This window comes from Nicotiana tomentosiformis, chromosome 9, assembly GCF_000390325.3.
Source record: "Nicotiana tomentosiformis chromosome 9, ASM39032v3, whole genome shotgun sequence".
Taxonomy (NCBI): Eukaryota; Viridiplantae; Streptophyta; class Magnoliopsida; order Solanales; family Solanaceae; genus Nicotiana; species Nicotiana tomentosiformis.
This window is the reverse complement of record NC_090820.1, coordinates 2024579-2051536: the sequence shown is the minus strand read 5'-3', so window position 1 is coordinate 2051536 and position 26958 is coordinate 2024579. Positions and strand designations below refer to the sequence as shown.

Sequence of the window (26958 nt, the reverse complement as noted above, 5' to 3'; positions counted from 1 at the left end):
TCCTACTGGCGAGAGGAGCATGTTGAGTATTGTGATTTCCTACTAGATAGGATCAAATGGAAGGTTTATAACTGATCGAATATGTATTCTACTTGTGACTCAGAGTGATTATGAGATTCTCCTGCTTTTCATATGATGACATGATAGATGCGATGTCGTGTGGGATTGAGATTTGCATGTGCAAGGTCACGATTCAGTTTTTAAGGGAAGGTCATGAATTCTTAGACAACATGGACGATTTTAGATGACTAGATGAATGATATTACTACTTGGAATTGCCGGAGAAGGGTACGCATTTCAAAAGGCGTGTTGTATTTTGACTTGCGTATGCTTAATTGGTATTGCAGTACGCTTTTGGTTGATCGACCGCTGATGTTCGGATTTTTGCTATGTGTCAAAGGAGAACTACAGAATTATTTCCTCATGGTATGATCGTGCGTGAGAGATGTGTTAGACATTCGGGCGGTAGAGTTAGGATCAGATATGGTTATTCGTGTGCTCTGTGGATTTGGAGACTCGAGTTCTCAAAAGTAGGTTGTTTCGTGGTTGTGGACTGTGAAGATGTGGCCAAAGCTAGCCATATGATAGTATGTGTTATGGTTAGGTAGTTTTGGACTTTTGGAGGGCTATTTGTCCATTAGGGGATGACCGGAGTTGATTTGGGGCTCCGTTGGTAGGCCCAATGAGGATGTGTATTCTACACCGGGTCGGATTTGTTGACTCCGAACTGCAATTGTTGAGGGATGTGTCATTCAGATAGAATTAATTTTATTCGTATCGGATATGTTCTATGTGTTACTCTTCCATGCTACGGAGGGTTGTGATTCGCTGGTTATATGCACATATGGTGCGATTTTGTTTGGGCCTTATAGCGAAATTCGACCGAGATGGTGATTGGGATGCAGAATGGTTGATTGCGCCTCAGTTATGGTCTTTCTGGGTTGTGGTATATTGTGTTAATTGCTTCTCCGTGGTTATGGTCATGCACCTTGGGTACTTGATGTCAAATTGCGTGTGGTTGTTGATTTTGAGCATTGTGGCTTGAGGTATTTCATACGGACCAGTGTTTGGATGAGGTCAATTGCAACTGGGTTATGTCGGGAGATGATCCTTTGTGTTAGATTCTTGTGTCTTGGTTCTACTAGGTATGATGGGTTCGTAGCATTTCGGTTGTGGTGGTACTTATTGAACTTGCGGGATGGTTCTATCATTTGAGTCATTTTCCTTGATTGAGTACATTTGAAATATTGCTTATTGGTGCACGGATTGCACAGGTTGTGGCTTTAGATTGTATTGATGTGGCATGTCACTAGAGTGGTTGTGTTGGATGAGATGAGGTCATTGGACCTAGAATGGATACTATCGGAATTGATTACAGCATGTATGGAGGATAATATCAGAAGTTGGCTAAGAAATTGGCTATAGTTCTTGTCGAAAGAGGGAGAGTTCCATGACTTGTTCGTCTGATAAGTGGTTACGAGTTTCTACGTGATTCTTTCATCATTGGCAGTGTTTAAAGGTTGAGAATAAGATTTTAGTTGATATGAAGTTTATTACTGAAATTGGGTTGTTTTGAGCAGCTACTGTGATCAGAAATTTTGCTATAGGTATTTGAGTTATGTGGTATATCCTGTGATTGTGTCTTGGGTTATGTTTATGGCTTGGTACATCTTTTTCAGACTTATACAGTGTATAGATGCGAGATTTGGGTCTTATAAGAAATTCTGAATGTTGAAAACTTGGATTCCAAGGTTTACGGGCTAAGGTAGAAGTAATGATCATCCGTATGTTGTGTTGTCGGGACTATATGGAATAACGTGATGTGGGATCACCCCCAGTATGTACATGGTAAGGTTACATGGGGTTTGATGGCTTAGGAAAAACTCTTGGCACGAACGTATGTTTAAGTGGGGGAGAATGTAATGACCCGATCGGTCGTTTTGAACATTTGCACTTCGCTCGGTAGTTTGGGGGCACGAGTATCTACGTATGATGTATTAGGACTTGTGTGCAAAATTTGAGTTCATTCCGAGTTTATTTGATATGTTTCGGCGCGAGTTTTTGGAAGTCGAAAGTTCGAAAGTTTATTAAGTTTGATTTGAGGTGCGTTTTGTCGTTTCGATATTGTTATGCGTGATTTAAGGCTTCAAGTAAGTCTGTGTTATGTTATGGGACTTGTTGGTATGCTTGTACGGGGTCCCGAGGAGCTCGGGTGAGTTTCAGATAGGTTTGGGTTGTGTTGCGCTCGTTTTTCTTATGTTTCGACGTCATTTCTTCAAGCATAAATGGTACCACATTGAACATATGAGCTCCGATTTCTGTTTAGATTAAAGCATTAGATCTGTACTGTAATTACGGATCCGTAGCAAAAAGAATCGTCGAATTTGGACATCGTATGAGGATTTTATGATCATTTATTGGACCTTTATCGATTGAGTTTGTTTCCTTTGGCATTATTTGATCTATTTGAGTTGCGTTTGGCTAGTTTCGAGCCGTTCGGAGGTCGGTAAACGCGGGATGGCATTTTTGGAGCATCGTTTGGCTTGTTGGATATTGGATTTAGCTTCTTCGAGGTAAGTAACTCTTCTAAACTTAGTGCTGAGGGTACGATACCCCGAATTACATGTTATATGATTGGTATTGAGGTAACGCACATGCTAGCTGACAAGTGTGTGGGCGTGCACCTTGTGAATTGTAACTTCGTTGTTTCCATGGCACTATATAGTGGCCCTATTTTGTTGATATTTGTGTTTTCACCATGTGATAAAGTAGCTGAGCTGTCAATCATGTTAAATATCATGTTTAAGCTTTATGCTGATATTGTTAGGACCCATAGTGGTCGTTTCTTGCTGTCATCTCACTGATTTCATTGATATCTCGTACTCAGTCATATTCATACATTCATATCATATCTCAGTCTCAGTTATTGATTATTGATACATCATATCATTATTGTCGGGCTAGTTTCATGACATTGTGAGCCCGTGAGTGAGACTGGAGAGATTTATGACTGAGTGAGACTGAGAGCCTGATTATGAGTGATAATTATGGGATCGGGCTGCACGATGCAGCATGTTATATTGATTTATGCCTGGATCTGGCTTATGAGAGTGCTTGGGCGGTAGGAGCCACTCCGGAGTCTGTACACACCCCAGTGAGCGCGGTTGATTATATTGAGGGATGGATCTTCCCTGGACATGGATCTTGTCCGAAGCATTTATATACCTGGAGATGGATTTTCTCCATGGGGCCGGATTGGCCTTCCTCGATACTGAATGACTGATGGTGAGTGATGTATATATTCCAGGATAGATCTTCCCTCGGCCGTATGGGCCATATACAGTACCGAGTGGTTGAGCATGATGAGTGGAAAGTGTGAGACAGTGAGATTGAGTACTCTAAGAGTGTGAGTATATGATTCATCTCTGAGATACATGGCATTGTCATGCACACATGACATACAGGCATAGAGATGCATTTTTTCTCATGTTGTACGGTATCACGTTATTCATGACTTTTTTATACACATTAATATGTGCGCATTGAGAGGTATTTCACACTTGCTATCTGGAAAGAAAATGAAACATCTTATTTATTGTGGAAAGGATATTTGAAAAAACATTACAGTTTTCAAACTTACTCATAAAAAATATTACAGTTTTCAAACTTACTCATATTTTTGCCATTTTCGGTAAAGGATTTGGGTGTTCACTCAGAGACTTGAAAAGCCTGACTATTTTCTGGAACTGTGAACGAGCTGAGCATTTTTACTTATGAGATACCTCTTTTATTACTTGTATTATGCTGTTATGAACTGTTGTGGAATATTGGTATTGGACCCGACCTGTGTTAGCTCATTACTACTTTCAACCTAAGGTTAGGTTTGTTACTTATTGGTTGTACTCATAGTACACTTCTGCACCTTGCTTGCAGACGTTGGATGCTGATGTTGCTGTGATCGACGGGAGCTGGAATTGAAGACGTACATACGTTCCGGTTGTAGCTACCTCTTGTTTATGGTAACCTTAGATTTATAAAAATCTGCTTATATACATTTCAAACAGATGATGTATTTGTTTCATACCAGCTTTGTAAATTCTAATCTTAGAAACTCGTGATTTGTACTAGCAGTCCTCGGGGTAATGTATAAGATTCAGATAATTTTTTTTCTTAATTGTCTTGTTGAATATTATTGGAAGTGGCTAGTTATTAGTTGGCTTACCTAGCTGGTTGGGTTAGGTGCCATCACGACTAGTGGATTTTTGGGTCGTGACATTAGGTGATGTTAATCTTTTCTAATTAGACAAGTCCTTGATAATTTGGTTGACCTGATCATTTCTATCACCTTTTTAAATCATTCTTTTATCACCATATATATTTTAAATTATAATTGTAAAGTTTAATTATTATCCTTTTCACTCATTTTTAGGATTAGATCAGATATTAAAGATACAAATAACAGGCGAAAGCAGATAAAAGCAAGCTGATTGATTGTTAGTTTTGAGCTGACTTCTTTGTCAAATCTCTAAGTTGGTTTCATTTGATATCTGTAAGTTCTTCAATTGCTTGTAACAACTACATGAATCTATTTTGCTTTTTTCCTATAACAATTACTATAAAATGTCTTAGTTTTGAAAATTATTTTTTCCTTCAATTTGATATATATCAAACCAGCAGGAGAACATTGGGGGATACCCACAGAAGCTTTCTTCTTCTTCGTCTGCATCTTCTTCTTTTTTGAAACTTGAGTCACTTTTTCATAAATGTAAAGAATGTGTATAATCTTTCAGAAGCTTTATAGTCTCATAATAGTATTGATAGACATGAATAAAAACCAGTCAAACTTGGCCTCGGTTGGCAAGATGTCTGACAAGAGTTTGGCGAACTTGCTGAAATGTTGAGGAAAAGATTAATTGGCAAGAGATATCTGATTGTCTTGGATGATATGTGGGATATTAAAGCGTGGGAAGATTTAAGATTATCTTTCTCAAATGTTGAAACAGGACGTAGAATAATAGTAACAATCAGACTTGAGGAAGTAGATAAGCAGGTCAAGCACGATACCAATCCTTATTCTCTCCCATTCCTCACACGCGATGAGAGTCTAAAGTTGTTGCAGAAAAGAGTGTTTCAAAAGGAAGCTTGCCCACCTGAACTACAAGATGTCAGCCTAGCAGTTGCAAAAAGATGCAAAGGACTGCCTCTAGTGATTATCTTGGTAGCTGGAATAATCAAAAGGAAGAAAATGGAAGAATCTTGGTGGCATGAGGTTAGAAATGCTCTACTTTCGTATCTAGGTGAGGCTGAAGGATATAGTTTTTCGACTATGCAGTTAAGTTATGATAATTTACCCGATTCTTTAAAACCTTGCCTCCTTTATATGGGGATGTTTCCTGAGGACGCGAGAATTCCAGTTTCTAAATTGATAAGTTTATGGATAGCGGAAGGCTTCGTGCAGAACATTGAGTCGGAGAGATTAATGGAAGAGGCAACTGAAGGTTACTTGATGGATCTCATTAACAGTAATGTGGTGATGGTTGAGAGGAGAAGATATAACGGTAAAGTCAAATATTGTCAGGTTCATGATGTCGTACTTCACTTTTGCTTGGAGAAAAGCAGAGAAGAAATATTTATGTTTGCAGTGAAGGGGAATTATAGTGACTTTCAACCTTCCGATTGGAAGGAAACTCGACTGAGCATCAAATTAACTAAAGAGCTTTCCAAGATTGAATTGCTCACAGCGGAGCCTTTCCATCAACATTTAAGGTCACTGATAACAAATGATGGAGGGGAATATTCAGTATGGAACCCCTTCCCTCATATTAGTAAATTGGGATTTCTTAAGGTGTTGGATTTGAGTTCTCAAGAAGTGGTTCCTTTGTCGTCAGCTACACTGCATCCACTAATTTGTCTAAAGTACCTCGCAGTTAGGACAGATCAATTTGATTTCCATCCGGAATCACATCTACGCCATCTTGAAACTTTAATTGTTCTTGCTTCCAAGAGGGTAGTGTTACCTCCGATTTTTTGGAAAATGGAAAAATTAAGGCATGTTTATATTGGTGGTGTTGTTTTTTATTTGGAAAACAATAAGCAAGGGATCTTTGAAGAATCCTCTAAATTGGAAAATTTGAGGATATTAAGGCATGTTCGTTATCCAATTAACGATGGTGAATGCATGGATGTCTTATTACGGAGGTGTCCTAACGTTCAAAAACTTTGGCTCACTATCTCTAGCAATGAATTTCCCAAAAAGATTTGTACATTCAGTCCCAAACTAGAGAGTCTTACTCAGCTGCAATTACTTGACCTTTTCTTTGAGGGTAGGAGATTTAGTATACCTGAGTTACACTTTCCTTCAAACCTAAAGAAGTTGAAACTTGAAGGGCCTCATATAGTAAGCGCAGCTCCCTTGATTGCGGGACTACCAAATCTAGAGTATCTATCGTTAGTCCCGCCAATATTGTTGTATTTGTAAATAATAATTCTGAAAAATATAAGTTATCGTAATGAAACAGTAATTAATTCAAGCCCACTGAATTCAGAGTGTTTCCATAAGGAATTTAATCCCCTCCTAGTACCCAAGGTTATGGATTATTTCCTCCCAGGATAGAACGAATCACACACTGGTGTAGCGGTACTTCAAACCCTAGTATTTCAGCGAACACAAAGTTCGGTAGCAAATCACACTTACAGTTACTTTGTTTGAAGTTAAAATAATGCAGAACAAAGGAGTAGAAACTCAGAAAATCATATGGAAATGCTGAGAGGAAGGAGTGCAATGTATAGCCAAAGTTGAGCGTTTTCAGTTTTGGTGTCTTTCTTCAACAGCTGCTGCACATATTTATAGCAGTCAGCTTTGAAGATGAACGACCCTCCACCCTCCATGGTGGAGCATGCACTAGCTTGTTTGTGGAGCAAGCACTTGGCCATGGTGGGAAGAGTATTAGGCAGCTACTATTGCAGCTGGTGGTCAATACATGGATTGAAACATATCCGTTACAAATACAAATAATCTTACGTTAATATTTACTATTAACAAATAAATTTGGTCCAAAAAATTAATCAATCAATCGATCATTTGACCAAATCCAAATCCAAATCCAAATCCGAAGCCGAAGCCGAAGCCGAGCCGAGCGAGCGAGCGACGACGACGGCACGAGGCTTGCTTTCTTCTTAACTCTTTAAGAGCTACAAGAAGAGTAATTATATATATACCCACCAAAAATATTTTTCTCTTCCAATATGAGACAATGTCTCATTGTCAAGAGGGGAAAACTTAAAATTTTACTCAAAAATTTCATTTTTCCCTCCATTTTTCATTCACCCTCATTTTAAGACTATTTCATTTTAAATAACAAAAATCTCAACAATCCCCCACATGAATGAGGAATGGCTATATCACGGAAGTATACATGGAAAAACTATGTGATTTGCAAGCAAGGATTAATCGCATCTGGATAAGTAGGTTTCCCTTTGAACTTTCCGTAGTGAACTTATGTCGGATATACTCGGTCAATCGGTAGATTTGATATCTTTGAACCTTCAAACTTTGATTTATACCTAGACAACCATAAGTCACACAATCGACCCTTAACCGTCTTTGGCTCTCATTGGTGTGTTCGTTTCAGCTATGAACACCGCGTGGTTTCATAAGTGCGTAGAGAACTGGCCTTACAAAGTTCTCCTTGAAGCGGCTAACACTTCACACTTACATAGGTGATTCCTAAACGTGTCATCCTGTAGATACACTATTTGATATACCCCGTATCAAATTTAGAAATCATTAAAAAGCCTTAATGTTTTATCCTTGGTACTGAACATTGTCTCATCACGAGAACGGACTAAAATTTTATTTGACAATGTTGAACCGTCATTAATGACTTTGTTTGATCTCCTTGAACCTAGATCTTGGGATCTCCAGTCTTCTAGGTAGAGTTACCGCCATAATGACTTGTTCTCGGCCATAGCCCTATTTCCCTTGATGATTTATCAACTACCTCTCTAGTTAGGCCTTTTGTAAGTGGATCTGACACATTATCACTTGACTTTACATAGTCAATCGTGATAATTCCTCTAGAAAGTAATTGCCTAACGGTTTTATGTCTTCGTCGTATATGACGAGATTTACCGTTATACATAACGCTCCCGGCCCTTCCAATTGCCGCTTGACTATCACAATATATGCATATTGGTGCCAACGGTTTGGGCTAAAATGGAATATCTTCCAAGAAATTCCGGAGCCATTCAACTTGTTCACCGGCTTTTTCTAAGGCTATGAATTCAGCCTCCATTGTAGAGCGGGCAATACATGTTTGTTTGGACGACTTTCAAGATACCGCTCCTCCACCAATAGTGAATACATATCCACTCGTGGACTTAGAATCAGTTAAACCGGTGATCCAATTTGCATCACAGTATCCCTCAATCACCGCAGGGAATTTACTGTAATGCAAGTCAAAGTTCTAGGTATGTTCTAAATATCCCAAAACTCGTTTCATTGCCATCCAATGAGATTGGCCTGGATTGCTCGTATATCGACTCAGTTTACTTATAGCACAAGCTATATCTGGTCGTGTACAATTCATGATATACATTAAGCATCCCAACACATGAGCATAATCCAATTGTGATATGCTTTGGCCTTTATTCTTTGCTAATGCAAGATTCACGTCAATTGGAGTCTTTGCAATTTTAAAGCTCAAGTGCTTGAATTTTTCAAGTACTGTCTTAATATAATGAGATTGTGACAATGCCAGACCTTGAGGAGTCTTATGGATCTTAATTCCCAGAATTAAATCAGCAACTCCCAAGTCTTTCATATCAAACTTGCTATTGAGCATACGCTTAGTAGCATTTATGTTGGCAATGTCATTACTCATTATCAGCATATCATCCACATATAGGCAAACAATGACTATGTGATTTGGAACATTTTTAATGTACACACATTTATCACATTCATTTATCTTAAAACCATTTGACAACATTGTTTGGTCAAATTTCGCATGCCATTGTTTGGGTGCTTGTTTTAGTCCGTAAAGAGACTTAACAAGTCTACATACCTTCTTTTCTTTACCTGGAATCACAAACCCTTCAGGTTGTTCCATGTAAATTTCTTCCTCCAACTCCCCATTTAAGAAGGCCGTCTTAATATCCATTTGATAAATTTCAAGACCATACACTGCAGCTAATGCTACTAACATCCGTATGGACGTAATTCTTGTAACTGGAGAATATGTATCAAAGTAGTCTAGACCTTCTCGTTGTCTATACCCTTTGACTACGAGTCTTGCCTTGAATTTATCAATAGTGCCATCATCTTTGATTTTTCTCTTAAAAATCCATTTAGAACCCAAAGGTTTATTTTCAGGAGGAAGATCAATCAATTCCCATGCATGGGTATTCAATATAGATTCTATTTCACTATTGACTGCCTCTTTCCAAAATAATGATTCCGAAGAAGTCATAGCTTCTTTAAATTTTTGAGGCTCATTCTCCAATAAAAAAGTTACAAAATCTGGTCCAAATAAAGTAGAAGTTCTTTGACGTTTACTACGTCTTGGATCCTCCTGATTATATGTACTTTCTTTTGTTTCTTCCCGAGGTCGTTTAGATCCTTCACCAAACGACTCACATTCCTTTTTATACGGATATATATTTTTAAAGAACTCAGCATTATCTGATTCTATAACCGTATTATTATGAATGTCGGGATTTTCTGATTTATGAACCAGAAATCGATATGCTTTACTATTTGTCGCATATCCTATGAAAATACAATCAACGGCTTTCGGTCCTATCTTTACCCTTTTGGGTTTAGGAACTTGCACTTTTGCCAAACACCCCCACACTTTAAAATAATTCAAGTTGGGCTTCCTTCCTTTCCATTTTTCATATGGAATGGATTGTGTTTTGCTATGGGGCACTCGATTTAATATTCGATTAGCCGTAAGAATGGCTTCCCCCCACAAGTTCTGTGGCAAACCAGAACTTATCAACAACGCGTTCATCATCTCCTTTAATGTGCGATTCTTTCTTTCCGCAATCCCATTAGATTGGGGCATGTAAGGGGCTGTTGTTTGATGAATAATTCCATATTCTAAACATATTTCTTCAAAAGGAGATTCATATTCACCACCCCTATCACTTCTTATCATTTTTACTTTCTTGTTAAGTTGCGTTTCAACTTCATTTTTGTATTGCCTGAATGCGTCTATTGCTTCATCTTTACTATTCAGTAAGTAAACATAGCAATATCGAGTACCATCGTCAATAAAAGTTATGAAATACTTCTTTCCACCGCGAGATGGTATTGACTTCATGTCACAAATATCTGTGTGAATTAAGTCTAAAGGATTTGAATTCCTTTCAACTGACTTATAAGGATGTTTAACATACTTAGATTCCACACATGTTTGACATTTTGATTTTTCGCATTCAAACTTAGGCAGTACTTCCAAGTTAATCATTTTTCGCAAGGTTTTATAATTGACATGACCCAAACGTACATGCCATAAATCATTTGACTCAAGTAAGTAAGAAGAAGCTGAAATATTATTATTGTTTTCCACAACCATTATATTTAGATTGAAAAGGCCCTCGGTGAGGTAACCTTTTCCTACAAATATTTTATTCTTACTTATGACAACCTTGTCGGACACAAAAATGCACTTAAAACCGTGCTTAACAAGAAGTCCAGTAGAGACTAAATTCTTTCTCATTTCGGGAACATGAAGGACATTGTTCAAAGTCATGACCTTGCCAGAAGTCATTTTCAGAAATATCTTCCCATATCCTTCAACTTTTGCTGTTGAAGCATTTCCCATATAAACTGTCTCTCCGGGTCCAGCAGGAGCATAAGTAGCAAAAGCTTCTCTAACTGCACAAACATGGCGAGTGGCTCAAGAATCAAACCACCATTGTTTAGGATTTTCCACCAAGTTACATTCAGAAAGCATGACACACAAGTTATCAACATCATCATGCTTTACTACCATGTTTGCTTGATACCTTTTCTTGTCTTTCTTCGGAGCAGGACACTCCGTAGATTTGTGTCCGATTTTCCCACAGTTGTAGCAGTTTTCACTGAACCGCTTCTTGCTTGGGTTGTATTTCGGACCAGAAGCCTTCTTCCTCTTTTTGTTATCTTCAACAATATTTGCTCCCATTATTGTTGAATTTCCACGGCCTCTCCTTTCAGCAGCTTTATTGTCCTCTTCGATTCTCAACCGAACAATGAGATCTTCAAGGGACATTTCCTTTCGTTTGTGTTTCAAATAATTTTTGAAGTCCTTCCACAACGGAGGCAACTTCTCAATCATTGCTGCTACTTGGAATGCTTCATTGATGACAAGACCTTCAGCAAGTAGATCATGAATAATCACTTGCAATTCCTGGACTTGGGTAATAACAGACTTGCTATCTACCATTTTGTAGTCCAAAAATTTTGCGGCAACGAATTTCTTCATCCCGGCATCTTCAGTTTTATATTTCTTTTCAAGCGCATTCCACAATTCTTTTGACGTCTCCATGCCACTGTATACATTATACAGATTATCATCCAGTCCGCTAAGAATATAATTCTTGCATAAAAAATCAGAATGCTTCCACGCTTCAATCACGACAAAGCGTTCATTCTCTGGAGTTTTATCTGGCAGATCAGGAACATCTTCCTTGATGAACTTCTGTAGACATAACGTAGTTAAGTAGAAGAACATCTTCTGCTGCCAGCGCTTGAAATCAATCCCGGATAATTTTTCGGGTTTTTCTGTCGGTGCCAACGCCACTGTTCGGCTTGTCGATGCGTTGGCAGTCACCGTCGGAACAGCTTGGTTTTCGCTTTCAGTCGTCATTTTTTCTGTAAAAGAATGACACAAACAAATGTTTAATAAACGTTTTCAAACTGGAGTAAAAATCACGTAGATTTTAATCTCCAACAAAACGCCACGAAGGCTTTACTCTCCAAAAAGGGAGTACACAAAACCACAAAGGTTTTAGTTTGGAGAATAATAAGAATTACACAAATACAGAAATAAATATTAAATTCCTTAAGATTGTTAGTCCCGCCAATATTGCTGTATTTGTAAATAATAATTCTGGAAAATATAAGTTATCGTAATGAAACAGTAATTAATTCGAGCCCACTGAATTCACAGTGTTTCCTTAAGGAATTTAATCCCCTCGTAGTACCTAAGGTTATGGATTATTTTCTCCCAGGATAGAATGAATCACACACTGGTGTAGCGGTACTTCAAACCCTAGTGTTTCAGCGAACACAAAGTTCGGTAGCAAATCACACTTACAGTTGCTTTGTTTGAAGTTAAAACAATGCAGAACAAAGAAGTAGAAACTCAGAAAATCATATGAAAATGCTGAGAGGAAGGAGTGCAATGTATAGCCAAAGTTGAGCGTTTTCAGTTTTGGTGTCTTTCTTCAACAGCTGCTGCACATATTTATAGCAGTCAGCTTTGAAGATGAACGACCCTCCACCCTCCATGGTGGAGCATGCACTAGCTTGTTTGTGGAGCAAGAACTTGGCCATGGTGGGAAGAGCATTAAGCGGCTGCTATTGCAGCTGGTGGTCAATACACGGATTGGAACATATCCGTTACAAATGCGGATAATCTTACGTTAACTATTAACAAATAAATTTGGTCCAAAAAATAATCCGAATCCGAAGCCGAGCGAACGACGACGACGGCGGCGGCGCGAGACTTGCTTTCTTCTTAACTCTTTAAGAGCTACAATAAGAACAATTATATATATACCCACCAAAAATCTTTTCCTCTTCCAATATGGGATAATGTCTCATTGTCAAGAGGGAAAAACTTAAAATTTTACTCAAAAATTTCATTTTTCCCTCCATTTCCCATTCACCCTCATTTTAAGTCTATTTCATATTAAATAACAAAAACATCAACATCTACAATTACAGGATTGGGGAACTAAGTCGGAAGAGTGGTGCCTCAAAGATATCAAGTTCAATAAACTTAAGTTGTTGAAACTGGTGTTGTTAGGTATCTCAAGGTTGGATGGCCCAGAGGAATCTTTTCCTAAGCTTGAAACGCTTGTTATAAGAATGTGTCACAATCTTGAGGAGATTCCCCCTAGCTTTGCAGATATTGAAACATTGAAACAGATTAAGTTGATTGGGCGCAGGCCACAAACTCTGGAGCCTTCAGCTGTGAAACTTAAGGAAGTCATCGAAGAGATTGAAGGATGCAGCCGTCTTAACCTCATTATGGACGTAAGTAGAAACAAACTTCTACGCTTTGTTTTTGAATATCAACGTGCATCTAATGTACAAACAATATGTTCGATACAGGTTTGGATCAGTAAGCACCATAACCGGCAGCTACGACTTCAAGCACAAGCTCGTCTACTGAACATGGTATTGTTTCAGTTTTTTCTTGTTCCTTCTTTTTTTTTAATTAAATTAGATGCTTGCTTTCTCTAATTTCTCCATGTCGTCATGCTAATGAGGATGTTTTTGAATTTGAAAATTGCTTAGAGAACTGCAGCAAAAACTCAAGCAGAGTAGATGGAGTACTTAGCTAATTGTTGTAGCCATGCTCATGCTAGGGTCTATTATGCAGCTAGCAAAAATCCCCCTTCTCTTATATTGTAACACCACTACAGATTGCTAAAGTTTGTTTTGATTGATCAACCAAGACTCATCAGATGTTCTGTACACATAGATTTTATTTTGAATTAGCAACGTTAGTTTATACAGTATGGTGCCTTGACCTGAAATTAGTTACTTTCACAAACTTGAAAAATCAAGTAATTAGGTTGTTTGAGTAGATTCAATCTTGATTCACTTGTATATATAAGCCCTGCCCTGGCTGCTTAACTCAATATTAAACTTCAAATTTAAAATTATCAAGTTGTCTTTGTCCATCTGCTCATTAGTTTGCTAATTGGCACTTGTAGTGTTGCCAATATCAGAAGCAGCTGGCTGGCAAGTGGCAAGTCCTTGTAGAAATTCTCCTTTCTCTTTGAAGTTGGTTTCATATCTGCAATTGAACTTAGTTTTAGCTTAATTGAAATGCATCCACCTCGGTGTTATCAAAGGCGTGCTTAAAGCACGCTTAAGCCTTGAAGCGAGGCTCAAAACATGTTAAGCTCTTTGCCTCGCTTACCGTGCGCTTTCAGATGTTGTTGTCAAGGCTCTAAGGTATACTTTTCCTTGCCAATGAGCGTAATCCTGAAAAGGTGACACTAAACAATTGATATTTCACTTCATCATAAATTTTCTTTAATTTCTTTGTCCATATATTTGGTATTCATGCTTATAGATATTATTCTTGGATTACACATACATATTTGTAGTTTTTCTCCATTTGCGTCTTTCTTCATTGAAGCTCACACTTTATATGTGCTTTGCGCCTAAAGCCCCAACAAACCTTAGAGTTTTTTTGCGCTTTTCGCTTTTGATACCACTAATCCACCTGTTGAAATTCACCAAGTCATAAAGTTGCTTATTGTTCTGAGTAAATGAGCAGCTGGCAATAGTACCTTTTTCGGACGAGATACAAATTGACAAAGCAGAGACAACTGCGGCGAAACGTACAAGATGAACAAATTTGATAACTACAAGATAAAGACAAGATAAGCCTTTCTTAGAACAAAACAATCTTAAGCATAGGCATCAGGTTTGAGTAGGAGTTAGTCTTCAACGGCTTTGTTTAAAGCCGAGACCTTCTCCTTTCCTGTCTTGATTTCCTCTTCCTTGAGCTTGAAATCTCCTACATTATAGCATGTACTAGTCACCTTAGACATTGAACCGCCATCAGCTGACAGCTCAAACTTCACGTCTTATTTGTTTGCTCAAGGTTGTTAAACAAGGCAACATCTTCGATCAATGTGCATTTGTATGTGTATATCTCCTCGTTAAGCTCATCAACACGATACTTTATGGACTTAATTAAAATTGCTACATACGCATACAAAAGAAAAAAAAACCAGTGTTATCATTTTATCTTCATAAATGTTACTTATCTACTAAGCACAACTCAAGAAAATCCAACTCAGTATTCAGAAAACAACCAAACTTCTACTCAACATAAAGTTTTCATATTTCAGTGATCAGTAAACGAAATCAAGAAAACAAATGTCAAGCATTGTGGGGAAAGTCATTCATTGCAAAGGTACGACGTTTGTTTCACTCCATTTCTTATACATAATGTAAACTTTCTTGGTTTCCTTTTTTTTCCTCATTTTCTTTTTGAGAATTTTGGTAGTAATGTTGAGCTAATGATGATGTGTTTTTACAGCTGCTATGGCATGGGAGCCAGGCAAACCATTACTGATCAAGGAAGTGGAGATGGCACCTCCAAAAAGAAAATGGAAGTTCGTCTTAAGATCCTCTACGCTTTCCTCCGCTATACTGATATCTACTTCTGGGAAGCAAAGGTAATAAAAAACTGGTTACAAACTTGCCGATTTTTTCTCTCAACTCCTTCGGAAATTGTAGGAGCAAAACTCAGTCTTTCCTCGCATTCTTGGACATGAAGCATCAGTGTATGTTATTTCAATTGATTGATTCATTGATCGTCTCTAAAACCAAAAAGGTTACTAAATAGATTTTGTTGTTTTATTGGTTTTGATTTTATAGATACTTAGGATTGTGGAGAGGGAGTAACCAAAAAGGTTATTCATGTGCTCACCGCAAATCAGAAAAAGCAATATGTACAGCCTCTTATGGATTAACAATGACAGGGAAGTAATGCTTCGTGATGGAAAGCCCCATATACCATTTTATTGCTGTGTTGCGAAAATCAACCCTCCTTGCTTCTTTTGACAAAGTCGATGTTTGTATCCACGGTTGTGGAATCTCGAGGAGAAACGATGATAAATTCATGTGCTCACTGCAAAGGATTAATCGGATGCTTCATACTTGCCTTGGTGCAACTTTGAGTGTAGCTAAACCAGCAAGTCAAGTGTGGCTACATTTTAACTGGGAGCTGTTGGCCTTGCTATGAGTCTCCATATTGCAAATAACATTAATGATCTATCTTTTTTCTGTTTTGTTCTTTCCCATATGTTTACTTTGAGGAACTTGAATTTGAGAAGTTCTAGATTCATGATAATGGAAAACAAAATGCAGCAAGCATAAATGAGACTGTAATATATGTATATATTAATGAAATATATCTAGCAATAAAGGATCCAATACATTTGATGCTTCTGTCCAACCAATGAAGTAATCACAGAGGATCTTTACATTAATTTGATATAATATCATCTTGTTCAATGTCAATAATTTTAATCAAACTGTTGAAACACTTATCGATTGATCAAAGCCCAAGTCAGTTAGGTACATCATAAACTGTTTAAGCAAGAAACTAATTGATATACATCTACTGCTGCTGCTGCTATTAGAGTTACTATTTCTCTTATACATTGCTACCACTATTGCAATCTTCGGTGCCAGATTTGGTCTGACTCTAATAAACTGCATGCGGGATAAGCTGCACTATGACCAAATGAGTCCAATAGAAGATAAATCTACAACAAATTAGGGGGAAAAATATGTAACTGATCCACTTCATTTGCAGAATAAAAGAACGGCGCTTAAAGCTGGAAAAAGAGCAACAAAGAATGAGCGCCAAAAGGAGTGCTAAGATTTTCCTCCTCTCGTTATTAGGTGCAAAATAGAGGAAACTCAGCAGATAAATAGAGCCAAAAACTGCTCCAGTCCCATTGGTAGTTAGACAATCAGATTATTTGCCGAGACTAGCGGCTTACCATACCTATTCAAATCAATTTAACCAGTAAGCCAATAATTAAAAAGACACTTCAAGGAGAAAAAAATTCATTTTTGGAGATGGAAACTAATTACACATGCTGACAATAAACATTTCAGCACTGTCATAATATATGGTATTATGTAGAAATTTTCAGTAGATCGGGTTCTCACGACCCTTCTGATTGTGATCCTAATTCAATAAAAAAAAATCGAGTTAATCTTCTTAACAGTGATTTTACAAAAAATCACGTTTGATGAGATAACAAAAAAGTTGGTGAGGGACCAAAAAGAATGAGAACAGTGCGATTTCCTGTAAAGCAGAATTAAAGAACAAAACAGAATTAAAGAACAAAATGTAATTACAAATAGTGCTCAGGGTAGTTTAGCACAAAATAATGCAAAACTCAGATATATTAACCCCATATTGCACACATGGGAGCTGAACATGCTATACACCTTGCACTAGGAATTGTTGGTGAGTTGTTATGTGTTGTTTATTAGTTTCAGGCTTATAAGTTTTTCTTTTAATTAACTTTTTGTTCTTCAATTACAGGAAATATCACCGCGCTTATACTTTTTGGGATATCACCCGCGTATGTCAATTATAACTTTTTCCTCTTAAATTATGTTGTTAAGATTAACTTATTTCTTTTCATCGAATTTAGGTTTACATTATGGAGGATTGTAACCACGCGATCAACCCAAAATTTCTCGGGAATCCCGTACGTGATGACAATATTAAACTGCCTATTATCAGCATGGTAATTAATTTTCCGTTGCCGAAACCACTTTCTTTCTTTCTTAAAGTGCCTTTTTAATACTTGTGTACTGATTTAATTAATCTTTACGCGAATAGGTGTAGTATGACGCTAATATCATCAAACAATGTGCAAGTGTCGACAACGAATGGGATTGGAGCAGCTTTTGCTTTTGTTTATGTGCTGATTTTCTTCAAATTTGCACCTAATAACGGGGGAGGAAAACCTCAGCACTCTCGTTATTTAGTGCAAAATTGAGGAAAATCAGCACATAAACAAAAACAAAAGCTGCTCCAATCCCATTCGTAGTTGACACTAACAAATTGTTTGCCGATACTAGCGGCATGCCGTACCTATTCGCGTAAGATTAATTTAATCAGTAACCAAGTAATTAAAAAAGACACTTCAAGAAGGAAAAGAAAATTGTTTCGGCAGCGGGAAACTAATTACCATACTGACAATAGACAATTCAACATTGTCATTACGTATGGAATATCGGAGAAATTTTGGGTTGATCGGGCTGTCACAATCCTCCGGAATGTGAATCTAAATTCGATGGAAAAAAATAAGTTAATCCTCTTGACAACATAATTTAAGAGGAAAAAATTGTAGTTGGCATACGTGGGTGAGATTCCAAACAGGATAAGGGTAGTGATATTTCTTGTAATTAAAGAACAAAAACGCTAATTAAGAGAAAGAAACTTATCGGCCTGAAACCAAACAACACAAAATAACTCACCAACGATTCCCAATGCTTGTATCCTCCTTTGTATTTGAGAAAATCTTTTCTAACACTGGAAGAGGCAGAGCTGACTAATTGTGGGGGCCTTTGTGTACAAACGCATAATACTTACACAATTTTTTTGTTGCCGATTTGAATGGAATATAATGCAATTTCATGTCCTTCATATTGTTTATTATAGGTACGAAACGCGAAACGTGTCTACGGCACTTAGCTTGTGTTAAAACAATATTTCACGCTGCACTTGTGTTCCCTTCTAATTGTGTTTTCAGAAATTAACCCTCTTAAATTTTAATGATGTTTCTAGAGTCTTCTAGTTAAGTGGTCTTTTCCGCTTTAATTTCAATTCCCAGCAATTTTGAAATTATTTCAATTAAATTTATTTCGATTATTTTAGTTTAGATTATTTAGTATCTTGAATTTTATTTAAAATTTTCTTTTTTATATATAAATTTTAAAAAAAAAGAATCTATGAAAAGGACATCTAAAGCTAAGGTTACAAAGTAAAGGAAGTCCATTACTGAGAGAAATGGTGATCTCATCTTGCTTGCTAGGAGAGAGGAAGCTTCCAAACCATCTTTTCCAGCCAGATAGCTAGCAATCTCTTAGTAATGAACACTAACTTAATTTGGAGGCATATTAATTATTTGATTTATTTTTTCAATCCCTTTGTTGAAGAAATTATTTTCTTGAACAATGCTTTGTTGGGCATATAATAAAAAGAAAAAAAATCAAATTCTAAGAGCTGACTGGTTTTAGTGTCAAGTGATCAATTTCTTGGTAGAAAAGGACTATCATGAAATGTGCATAGCAGGATAAGTAACTCATGACTTTTGGACACTAATGCTACATGTGTGGAGATTCTACAAAGACAAAAGTGCCAATCCAATAAAGTCATTGAAATAAATAACTAGTATAACATCACTCCTAACTAAATAAGTAAATTTAAGATGGTCAATTGTCATGATCAAACTAACTCGGAAATGAGAAACAAATAGTATGATTCTTGGAATATTTATAGGAAATACATCGGTATATTACATAATAATCTTTGATTTGAATCCACTTATAAGCCCACCTTAATTGAATATCTGAACCAGCTAAATCCCAAATAGCACAACATGAACCTGGTTAATAAGGGCGTATGCAGAATTTTTTTTGTAAGCGATGTCGACACTTAAAGATGTAAATAAATGAACAAATCATTGTAATAACATCATATTAAAAAAAAAACACATTCCGAAATATATGAATAAATGACAATTCAAGTACAATATTACAATTCAACTCGAGAAATTTTTATTTTTTAAAATATACTGTAATAGGCCCATTAGAATTAATATTAAATGATTCTTAACTAATACTTATAAGGTATCAAACAATCACTCAAAAGTCAAAACTACATCATTATTTGATTATGTAAATAGCAGCATGCGCAATTCTAAAAAATACAAATTGTACATAACGAGTAAAATAATTAGCTTCTATTGTTTATTGTGGAGCTAACGTGATAAGCAATTCATGATCTACTAGTTTTGTTAGCCCTTACCACCTAATGGTCAAGGGTTCAAGTCCCGAATTTTAATCTATTTAGCATATAGTATAAGGATAAAATTCTAAAGCTACCAACACTTGCAGTCTACAGATATATCAGGATTCGAACTCCCCATCTTCCTAACAAAATAGCACCGCTCAACCAGTGTCGGATGACACCCTTGAGTCAAGGTGCATCCGTCCCTGGCGGTTATATTTATAGTATTAAATTGAGATCGTTGTAGGAATCCATAAATTTCGATTGAGAGAATTAATTTCAATCCTATTGGAAAAACTTAAACTTGTCACCTCAATATATAATATCATATATCCTATGTGTAACGACCCGACTTGTCATTTTAAGAATTAGCACTCCGTTCAGTGGCTTAAGGTCTCGAGCAGCTTCGCAATATGTATAATGGAAGCTTAAGTCATAGGATTTTGACCGTAGTCGGAACTATATGGAGACGACTCCGGAATGGAGTTCTGTCGGTTCCGTTAGCTCTGTTGGGTGATTTTGGGCTTAGGAGCATGTCCGAAATATGAATTTGAGGTCTGTAGCTGATTAAGGATTGAAATGGCGAAAGTACAATTTTTGGAGTTTTGGATCGGAAGTGGACTTTTTGATATCGGGGTCGGAATGCAATTCCGAGAGTTGTAATAGCTCTGTTATGTTATCTGGGACTTGCCTGCAACATTTGACGTCATTCTGGGTTGGTTTGATAGGTTTCGGCACGAGTTTTAGAAGTTGGAAGTTTTGGAAGTTCATAAGTTCGATTCGTGGTGCGATTTGTATTTTCGGTGTTATTTGATGTGATTTGAAACCTCGAACGAGTCCGTGTTAGGTTATGAAACTTGTTGGTATGTTTAGACGGGGTCCCGGTGGCCTCGAGTGTGTTTCGGATGGGCTACAGACCATTTCCTTCTATTTTTGAACTGCTAGTTTTGGTGTCTGATGTCCTTCTTCGTGATCGCGAAGATCCTTTTGCGTTCGCGAAGTGTCTCTGCTCCTTCTTCACCTTCGCATAATATGCCTCACGATCGCGTAGCTCTACACATTCCTTTATCACGTTCACGTCTCCTAGTTCGCGTTCGCGTAGTAATATTTTGGAAGGGGAATTATTTGTCCTTCGCGTTTGCGAGCTTACTTCCGCGATCGCGTACGTTTGACTTTCCCTTCTTCGCGTTCGCAACTAAGTCTTCGCGTTCGCATAGAAAAAATTAGTGAGCTCGGGGCTGTTGGCAATTTCTTCTTCGCGTTCGCATCAATTACCCCGCATTCGCGTAAGCTCCTGCCCATTGTTCATCGCGTTCGCGTCCCTTCACTCGCGATCGCGAAAGGTCTTTCTTGGCAACCTCAATTCTCTTCTCTGCGATCGCGACCCAATCTCCGCGATTGCGATGCATAGTCATCTGGGTAGAATTAAAAGTCTCAAAATGGGGGTTTGAGTTCATAACGCAAAATTTAATTGGGAGCTCGGTAGAAGGCGATTTTCGGAGAGATTCTTCCGTGGGTGTTTGGGGTAAGTGATTCTTATCAAGTTTTGATTAATTTCTATGATTATATCTTTGAATCCATCATTTAATTCGGATTTAATGGAGGAAAATCAAGATTTTTGTAAAATCTTGCAAAAAACAAAAATTTAAGATTTGGAAGTTGAGTTGTTATTGGAATTCGATAAAATTGGTATGGTTGAACTCGTATCGGAATGAGTATTCGGATTTCATGAAAATTATGTTGGGTTCCGAGGGGCGGGCCCGCATTGACTTTTGTTGACTTTTTGGAATACATTTTTAAGTCGACGTATTATTATTCAGAATTATTTTCGATGAATTTTAATGAAGTTATACAATTAATTTGGATAGATTTGAGCTGTCCGGAGGTCAATTCAATCAAGAAGGTTATTTTGGAATATCGGCCTAACTTCAAAAAGGTAAGTGTCTTGCTTAACATAGAGTGGGGGAATTACCCCTTAGGCATTGAGTCTTATGTGCCATTTGTGAAATGTGAAAAACCGTGTACGCGAGGTGACGAGTACGTACTCGGGCTTCTACGTGTAAAATTTATTGAATTAAAGTCTTAGGCATTATTGTGTAGTAAATTGAGAAATTATGGAAAATTATTAAATCATCTGTTTGCCATGCCTAAATCCTTATTATTGAATTTGTTTTTATATGATAATTTGATGTGATTGTTACTTGAAATATTTATGAAATTTTGTGAGTATTGTTGGTTTAATATTTGTTGGAAATTAATTCCAATATGAATTTTTTTATGCAAATAATAATTTAAGCGAGCTTAAGAAGAAGTGTTAATATAATTATCTAAATTTGCATTAATGAAGGCTTTGCTTTATGCTGAGTAATTTCTATCTCTATTGATTGTTTCTGGATGTTATATACATTGTGTGGAGCCTTAGGCTATTTGTTGTGAAACTAATTGATTTTGATATATCTTTGAAATTTGGTTGTATCCATTGGGCAAATTGTGATATGAATTAATTTTATTATGTTGTTGTGTTAGTTTTCCGTGTAAATTATTGTGTTGTGTGAGTTATTATTTTGGGGAGATAAGGGTGGCATTTCACCGTTGATATTATGCGGGTATAAGGGTGACATTTCACTGTTATTGTGTTTGTTGGAATATTATCTAGGCGGAGCCATAAGGGTGGTAATAGGAGCGATAATGGTGGCAATATGAGAGATAAGGGTGACAATAAGAGCGATAAGGGTGGTTATTGATATTGTTTGGGCGGAGCGATAAAGGTGGCTATTGATATTTTTTGGGCGGAGCGATAAAGGTGGCTATAGGAGCGATAATGGTGTCTATTGTCAGGGATGATATGAGATGATGTGGGATTGTGATGTTGATAATTTTTATATGATGTTGTGATTTTCTTGTGTCTAGTTTTATACCTTGTGCAACTTGTCTTATTGTTGGTAAATTGATAACAATCTTATTTATGTTGAAATTGAGAGCTTGTGGCTATTGCCAGGTGGATTATAAAAATAAAATATGGGCACGAGGTGCCGTGAGTAAATAATGAGAATATTTGGCATGTGAATTGTCCGTGCAGTTGTGATATAAAATGTGGGCACGGGGTGCTGTGATAAAATGATAACGATAATGATAATTGGCACGTGAATTGTCCGTGCGGTTGTGATTTGAAATGAGGGCACGAGGTGTCGTGGAAATATGAAAATGGGTTAAGACCCGTGTTTACGAAAAATATAAAAATGGGCTGAGACCCGTATTTTTATGATTATAAAATGAAGTGTCACATGGTGACTTTTTATTTGAAAGAATTATATTCAAAATATTTATTTGGAAGGATTTTTACTTAGAAAGTATTATAGGAAAGAATTGTATTAGAAAGATATTTATTTGAGAAAATTATATTTGAAAAGATATATTGAAAGAATTATATTTGAAAAATAATTATTTGAGAAAATTATATTTGAAAGAGAATTATTTGGAAGAATTATATGTGAAATACATTTATTTGAAGGACTTGATTTAATTGGGTGTAATTGTACTTATTAATTGTTGAGCGATATTAATGGTATTCTTGTTGTCAGCTTTGCATATCACTGGTTGTTTCATGTTTCCCTATTGTTATTTGTTTCCTATTATTTTGTATATTATATTGCGCAGGTTATTAGACTAGTGAGTGTCTTGACTGTACCTCGTCTCTACTCCATTGAGGTTAGTCTTGATACTTACTGGGTACCGACCGTGGCGTACTCATACTACACTTTTGCACATTTTTGTGTAGAACCAGGTATTGAAGATAACAGACTTGAGCAGAGTTAAAGCGGGATCGTAAGGATTCAAGGTAGAGCTGCTTGGTTGTCGCAGTCCCTTGGAGTCTTTTCATTTCAGACTCAGTACTACCAGTCTTGGGAGGTTGTATATTCATATTTGTTCCGCTGTTAGTTTTGATTACTTATTTAAAAAAATGGCTTAAAAAATGTAATGGAAATCGGCTTACCTAGTCTTAGAGACTAGGTGCCATCACGACGCATGTGGTGGGATTTTGGGTCGTGAGAAGTTGGTATCAGAGCTCTAGGTTCATAGGTTCAACGAGTCACGAACGAGTCTAGTAGAGTCTTGCGGATCAGTACAGAGATGTCTGTACTTATCTTAGAGAGGCTTCAGAACTGTTAGGAAATTTCCATTTCTTTCATTCCTGTCGTGCGGAATTTGTTGAATTTGGATTTTGAACTTTTGTATCTCCATTCTCTCATAGATGGTGAGGAAACGTGCTACTGGGTTAGCTGAGCAGACATCCGCACATACTGCTGGGACTGCAAGAGGTCGGGGCCGAGGTAGAGGACGAGGAATGGTACATGCTGCGACTAGAGCACCTATCAGAACAACAGTTGAGGAGCCACTAGTAGCTCCAGTTGGAGTACAGGTACCAAAAGCACCAATTGTTACCCCTGACTTCAGGAGACTTTAGCACAGTTCCTGAGTATGTTCGGTACATTAACTCAGGTGGGATTGATCTCTGTTACACCAAACATTCCGCAGATTGAGGGAGTAGCTCAGACTCCTACCACAACTTCAGAGCAGTAGGTTCACGTTGGTCAGGTTCCGGTGGTAGTACCTGTACAACCTGTTATTCCGGTTCGCATGAGGTCAGGCCCGAGGCATCAAAAGAAGAACAAAAGAGACTTAAAAGGTTTAAGAGGTATAGTCCACCTACTTTCACTGGCACAACTACAGAGGATGCCTAAGAATTTCTAGAAAATTATCACCGGATTCTCCGCACCATGGGTATTGTGGAGGTGAGCGGAGTTGCCTTTACTACATTTCAACTGTCAGGCGCAGCGTATCAGTGGAGGCAAATCTATGAAGAAGGTAGACCACCCGATGCAACACCACCAACTTGGGCTCAATTTTTGGAACTGTTCTTGAAAGAGTTTGTTCCCTAGACTCTCAGAGATGCGTGGCGCACAGAGCTTGAATAGTTGCGTCAGGGCATTATGACTGTGTCAAAATATGCTATCAGGTTCAGTGAGTTAGCCCTTCATGCACCTATCTTGGTTCCTACAATCAGAGAGCGGGTACGCAGATTCATTGAGGGGCTCGAATATGATATTAAAATATGCATGGCTCGAGAATTGCAAACCGATACTCCATTTCAACAAGTAGTAGAGATTGCAAGGAAGATTGAGGGTGTTTTAGGCGAGGAAATGGAGTCTAAGGAGGCTAAAAGGTCTCGAAGATATGGAGGGTTCAGTGGATTTTACTCTTCAGCTAGAACCCATTATAGCGGAGGCTCGAGCAGTCGGTCAGCTCAGTTCGCACATTAGATTACTCGGAGTGCTCCAGTTTACAGTGCACCACCGACACGAGATTCTTACACTGGTTATTCCAGTTATCCGGCACAGACTCAGTACGAGCAACTGCAACCTCAAAGGGGTTGTTATGAGTGTGGTGATACTAGGCATATCATGAGAGATTGTCCCAGACTTGGGAGGGGGGTTTCATCAGAACACTCCAGCTACAAGCTTTATTCCAGTTGATACTCCACGTGCACAGTCAGCTAGAGGTGGAGGATAGGCGAGTAGTGGGCGCCTAAGAGGTGGAGGCCCGACCCGTTGATTTAATCACTATGATTTGGCTGAGGCCAATATACCAGATGGTGTCGTTACAGGTACGATCCTGATTTTTATTATAAAAGGATATTTTCCTTAATTTGATTCGGTTCTGAATATTAAGGTGAGTCCTCCTATTATGCTCTACTTATGGGTGAGCTTCTTAAATTTGTAACCCACTTATATCTTTATCCCTTTTGGGAGATTTGAGGGTGTGAGCATGTGTCTGTCATTTAGTTTTATACACCATTGAGGGCTATAAGTTCAAAAGTAATTTTTATTATTCATTACAGTGGGTTTAATGTATTTCGGAATAATTGATTCCATATTTTATGAATTATATGCCCTACCGGTATGAGGGTTCATTATGTGTTGTGAAAACTGTTTATGAAATTTATTGAAAGGAAGAAAGAAAGGAAATTTCAGTTAGCATAATGTGCAAAATACTTGTGATTTGGAGTTGAGGACGAGATCCTCGCATTTTTATATGATGTGAAATATTTAAACTAGGCTGCAAGCCGCGATGGAAGTTATATAAGGACGAGGTCCTTGTGCTGAAATATTTATGAGTTGAAAATTCTCCCTTTGTGAAATTTAATTTATACAATAATATTAATAGGGAGTCATGCCTGTTAGGCTTATTTTGATAATTCTTGTATATTTTCTGCTCATATTCAGCTATTTTCGTGCTATAAACATTAAGTTTTAGCCTATGAGATGAGTGCCCAGGTGGCGTTAAATGTGACTTAGTAATCCGAGTAAGTAATCATGAAGTCTTCATGCCTCACATTCCGTTGTCAGTGTTGTGAAAAATTCAAAATGAGGTGGTGGTTAATATGAGATTAATTGATGATGCTAGAATTAAGTATGAACAGCTTTTAAGACCAGAGATATGGTGATGAGCATACATATGATGTGCTTCATGTCCTGATATCATTATAATAATGCAGTACTTGTAATGCTGAGATTGGTGTTATTGATATATACCTTGTAGTATTGTGTTGGGTTGTAGATGTGTTGTTAGGAGTTGTTTGGGTGTTACTCTGGCAGGTGGATAGGCCCAATTACAGGGGAGACTCTGTCGAAAATTTCTGAAAAAAATTTGGGAGTTAGTAAAATTTGGAGGATTGAGATTTGCAAAGGAAGAGATAAGTTATGTTATTATGTATTTGAGGGCGAATGATCCTAAGCGGGGGAGAATATAACACCCCAAAAAAATTTTGAAGTACTTCAACACTATCAAGAAAATTGATGTGTGCGTAGGCACGAGTTGCTATAGTCAGTTGAGACTAATACTGTGCGTTGTTGTAAAAAAAAATTCAGACCTTTTGAAATGTTTGGAGTGTAAGAAAATAGCCTCAAAAGTTTTCAAATATGGATAAAATAAATAATCTCAAATGAGATGATGTTGTCACGCTTATCTCAAATGCGATAACGTGGGATCAACCGTGAGTATGTGTGTAAAATTAAAAAACAAAATCATCGATTTGGTAACCTCAGAAAAAACAAATCATAGCACGTTCGAGGACGAACGTTTGTTTAAGAGGTGGAGAATGTAACGACCCGAC

General features: G+C 37.4%; 2 protein-coding genes across 5 annotated transcripts; both read left to right on the top strand.

Moving 5' to 3' along the window:
• The first annotated feature begins 4886 nt into the window (after positions 1–4886).
• Positions 4887–6478, top strand: LOC138899522 (putative late blight resistance protein homolog R1B-16). Its single transcript, XM_070186059.1, has one exon. The coding sequence runs from the start codon at positions 4895–4897 to the stop codon at positions 6476–6478; it is 1584 nt and encodes a 527-aa protein (XP_070042160.1). The 5' UTR covers positions 4887–4894.
• Positions 6479–12929: 6451 nt separating this feature from the next.
• Positions 12930–16190, top strand: LOC108947028 (alcohol dehydrogenase 1-like). Of its 4 annotated transcripts, XM_070186191.1 has the most exons (6): positions 12930–13249; positions 13328–13393; positions 15088–15152; positions 15279–15417; positions 15479–15525; positions 15620–15642. In XM_070186191.1, the coding sequence occupies exons 3-6, from the start codon at positions 15116–15118 to the stop codon at positions 15625–15627; spliced, it is 231 nt and encodes a 76-aa protein (XP_070042292.1). In that variant the 5' UTR covers positions 12930–13249; positions 13328–13393; positions 15088–15115; the 3' UTR covers positions 15628–15642. The 4 variants fall into 4 exon arrangements, with proteins under 4 accessions (XP_070042292.1, XP_070042289.1, XP_070042291.1 ...); XM_070186188.1 differs by lacking the exon at positions 15479–15525 and having other exon boundaries at positions 15620–16190; XM_070186190.1 differs by lacking the exon at positions 15620–15642 and having other exon boundaries at positions 15479–15609.
• The last annotated feature ends 10768 nt before the right edge of the window (positions 16191–26958 follow it).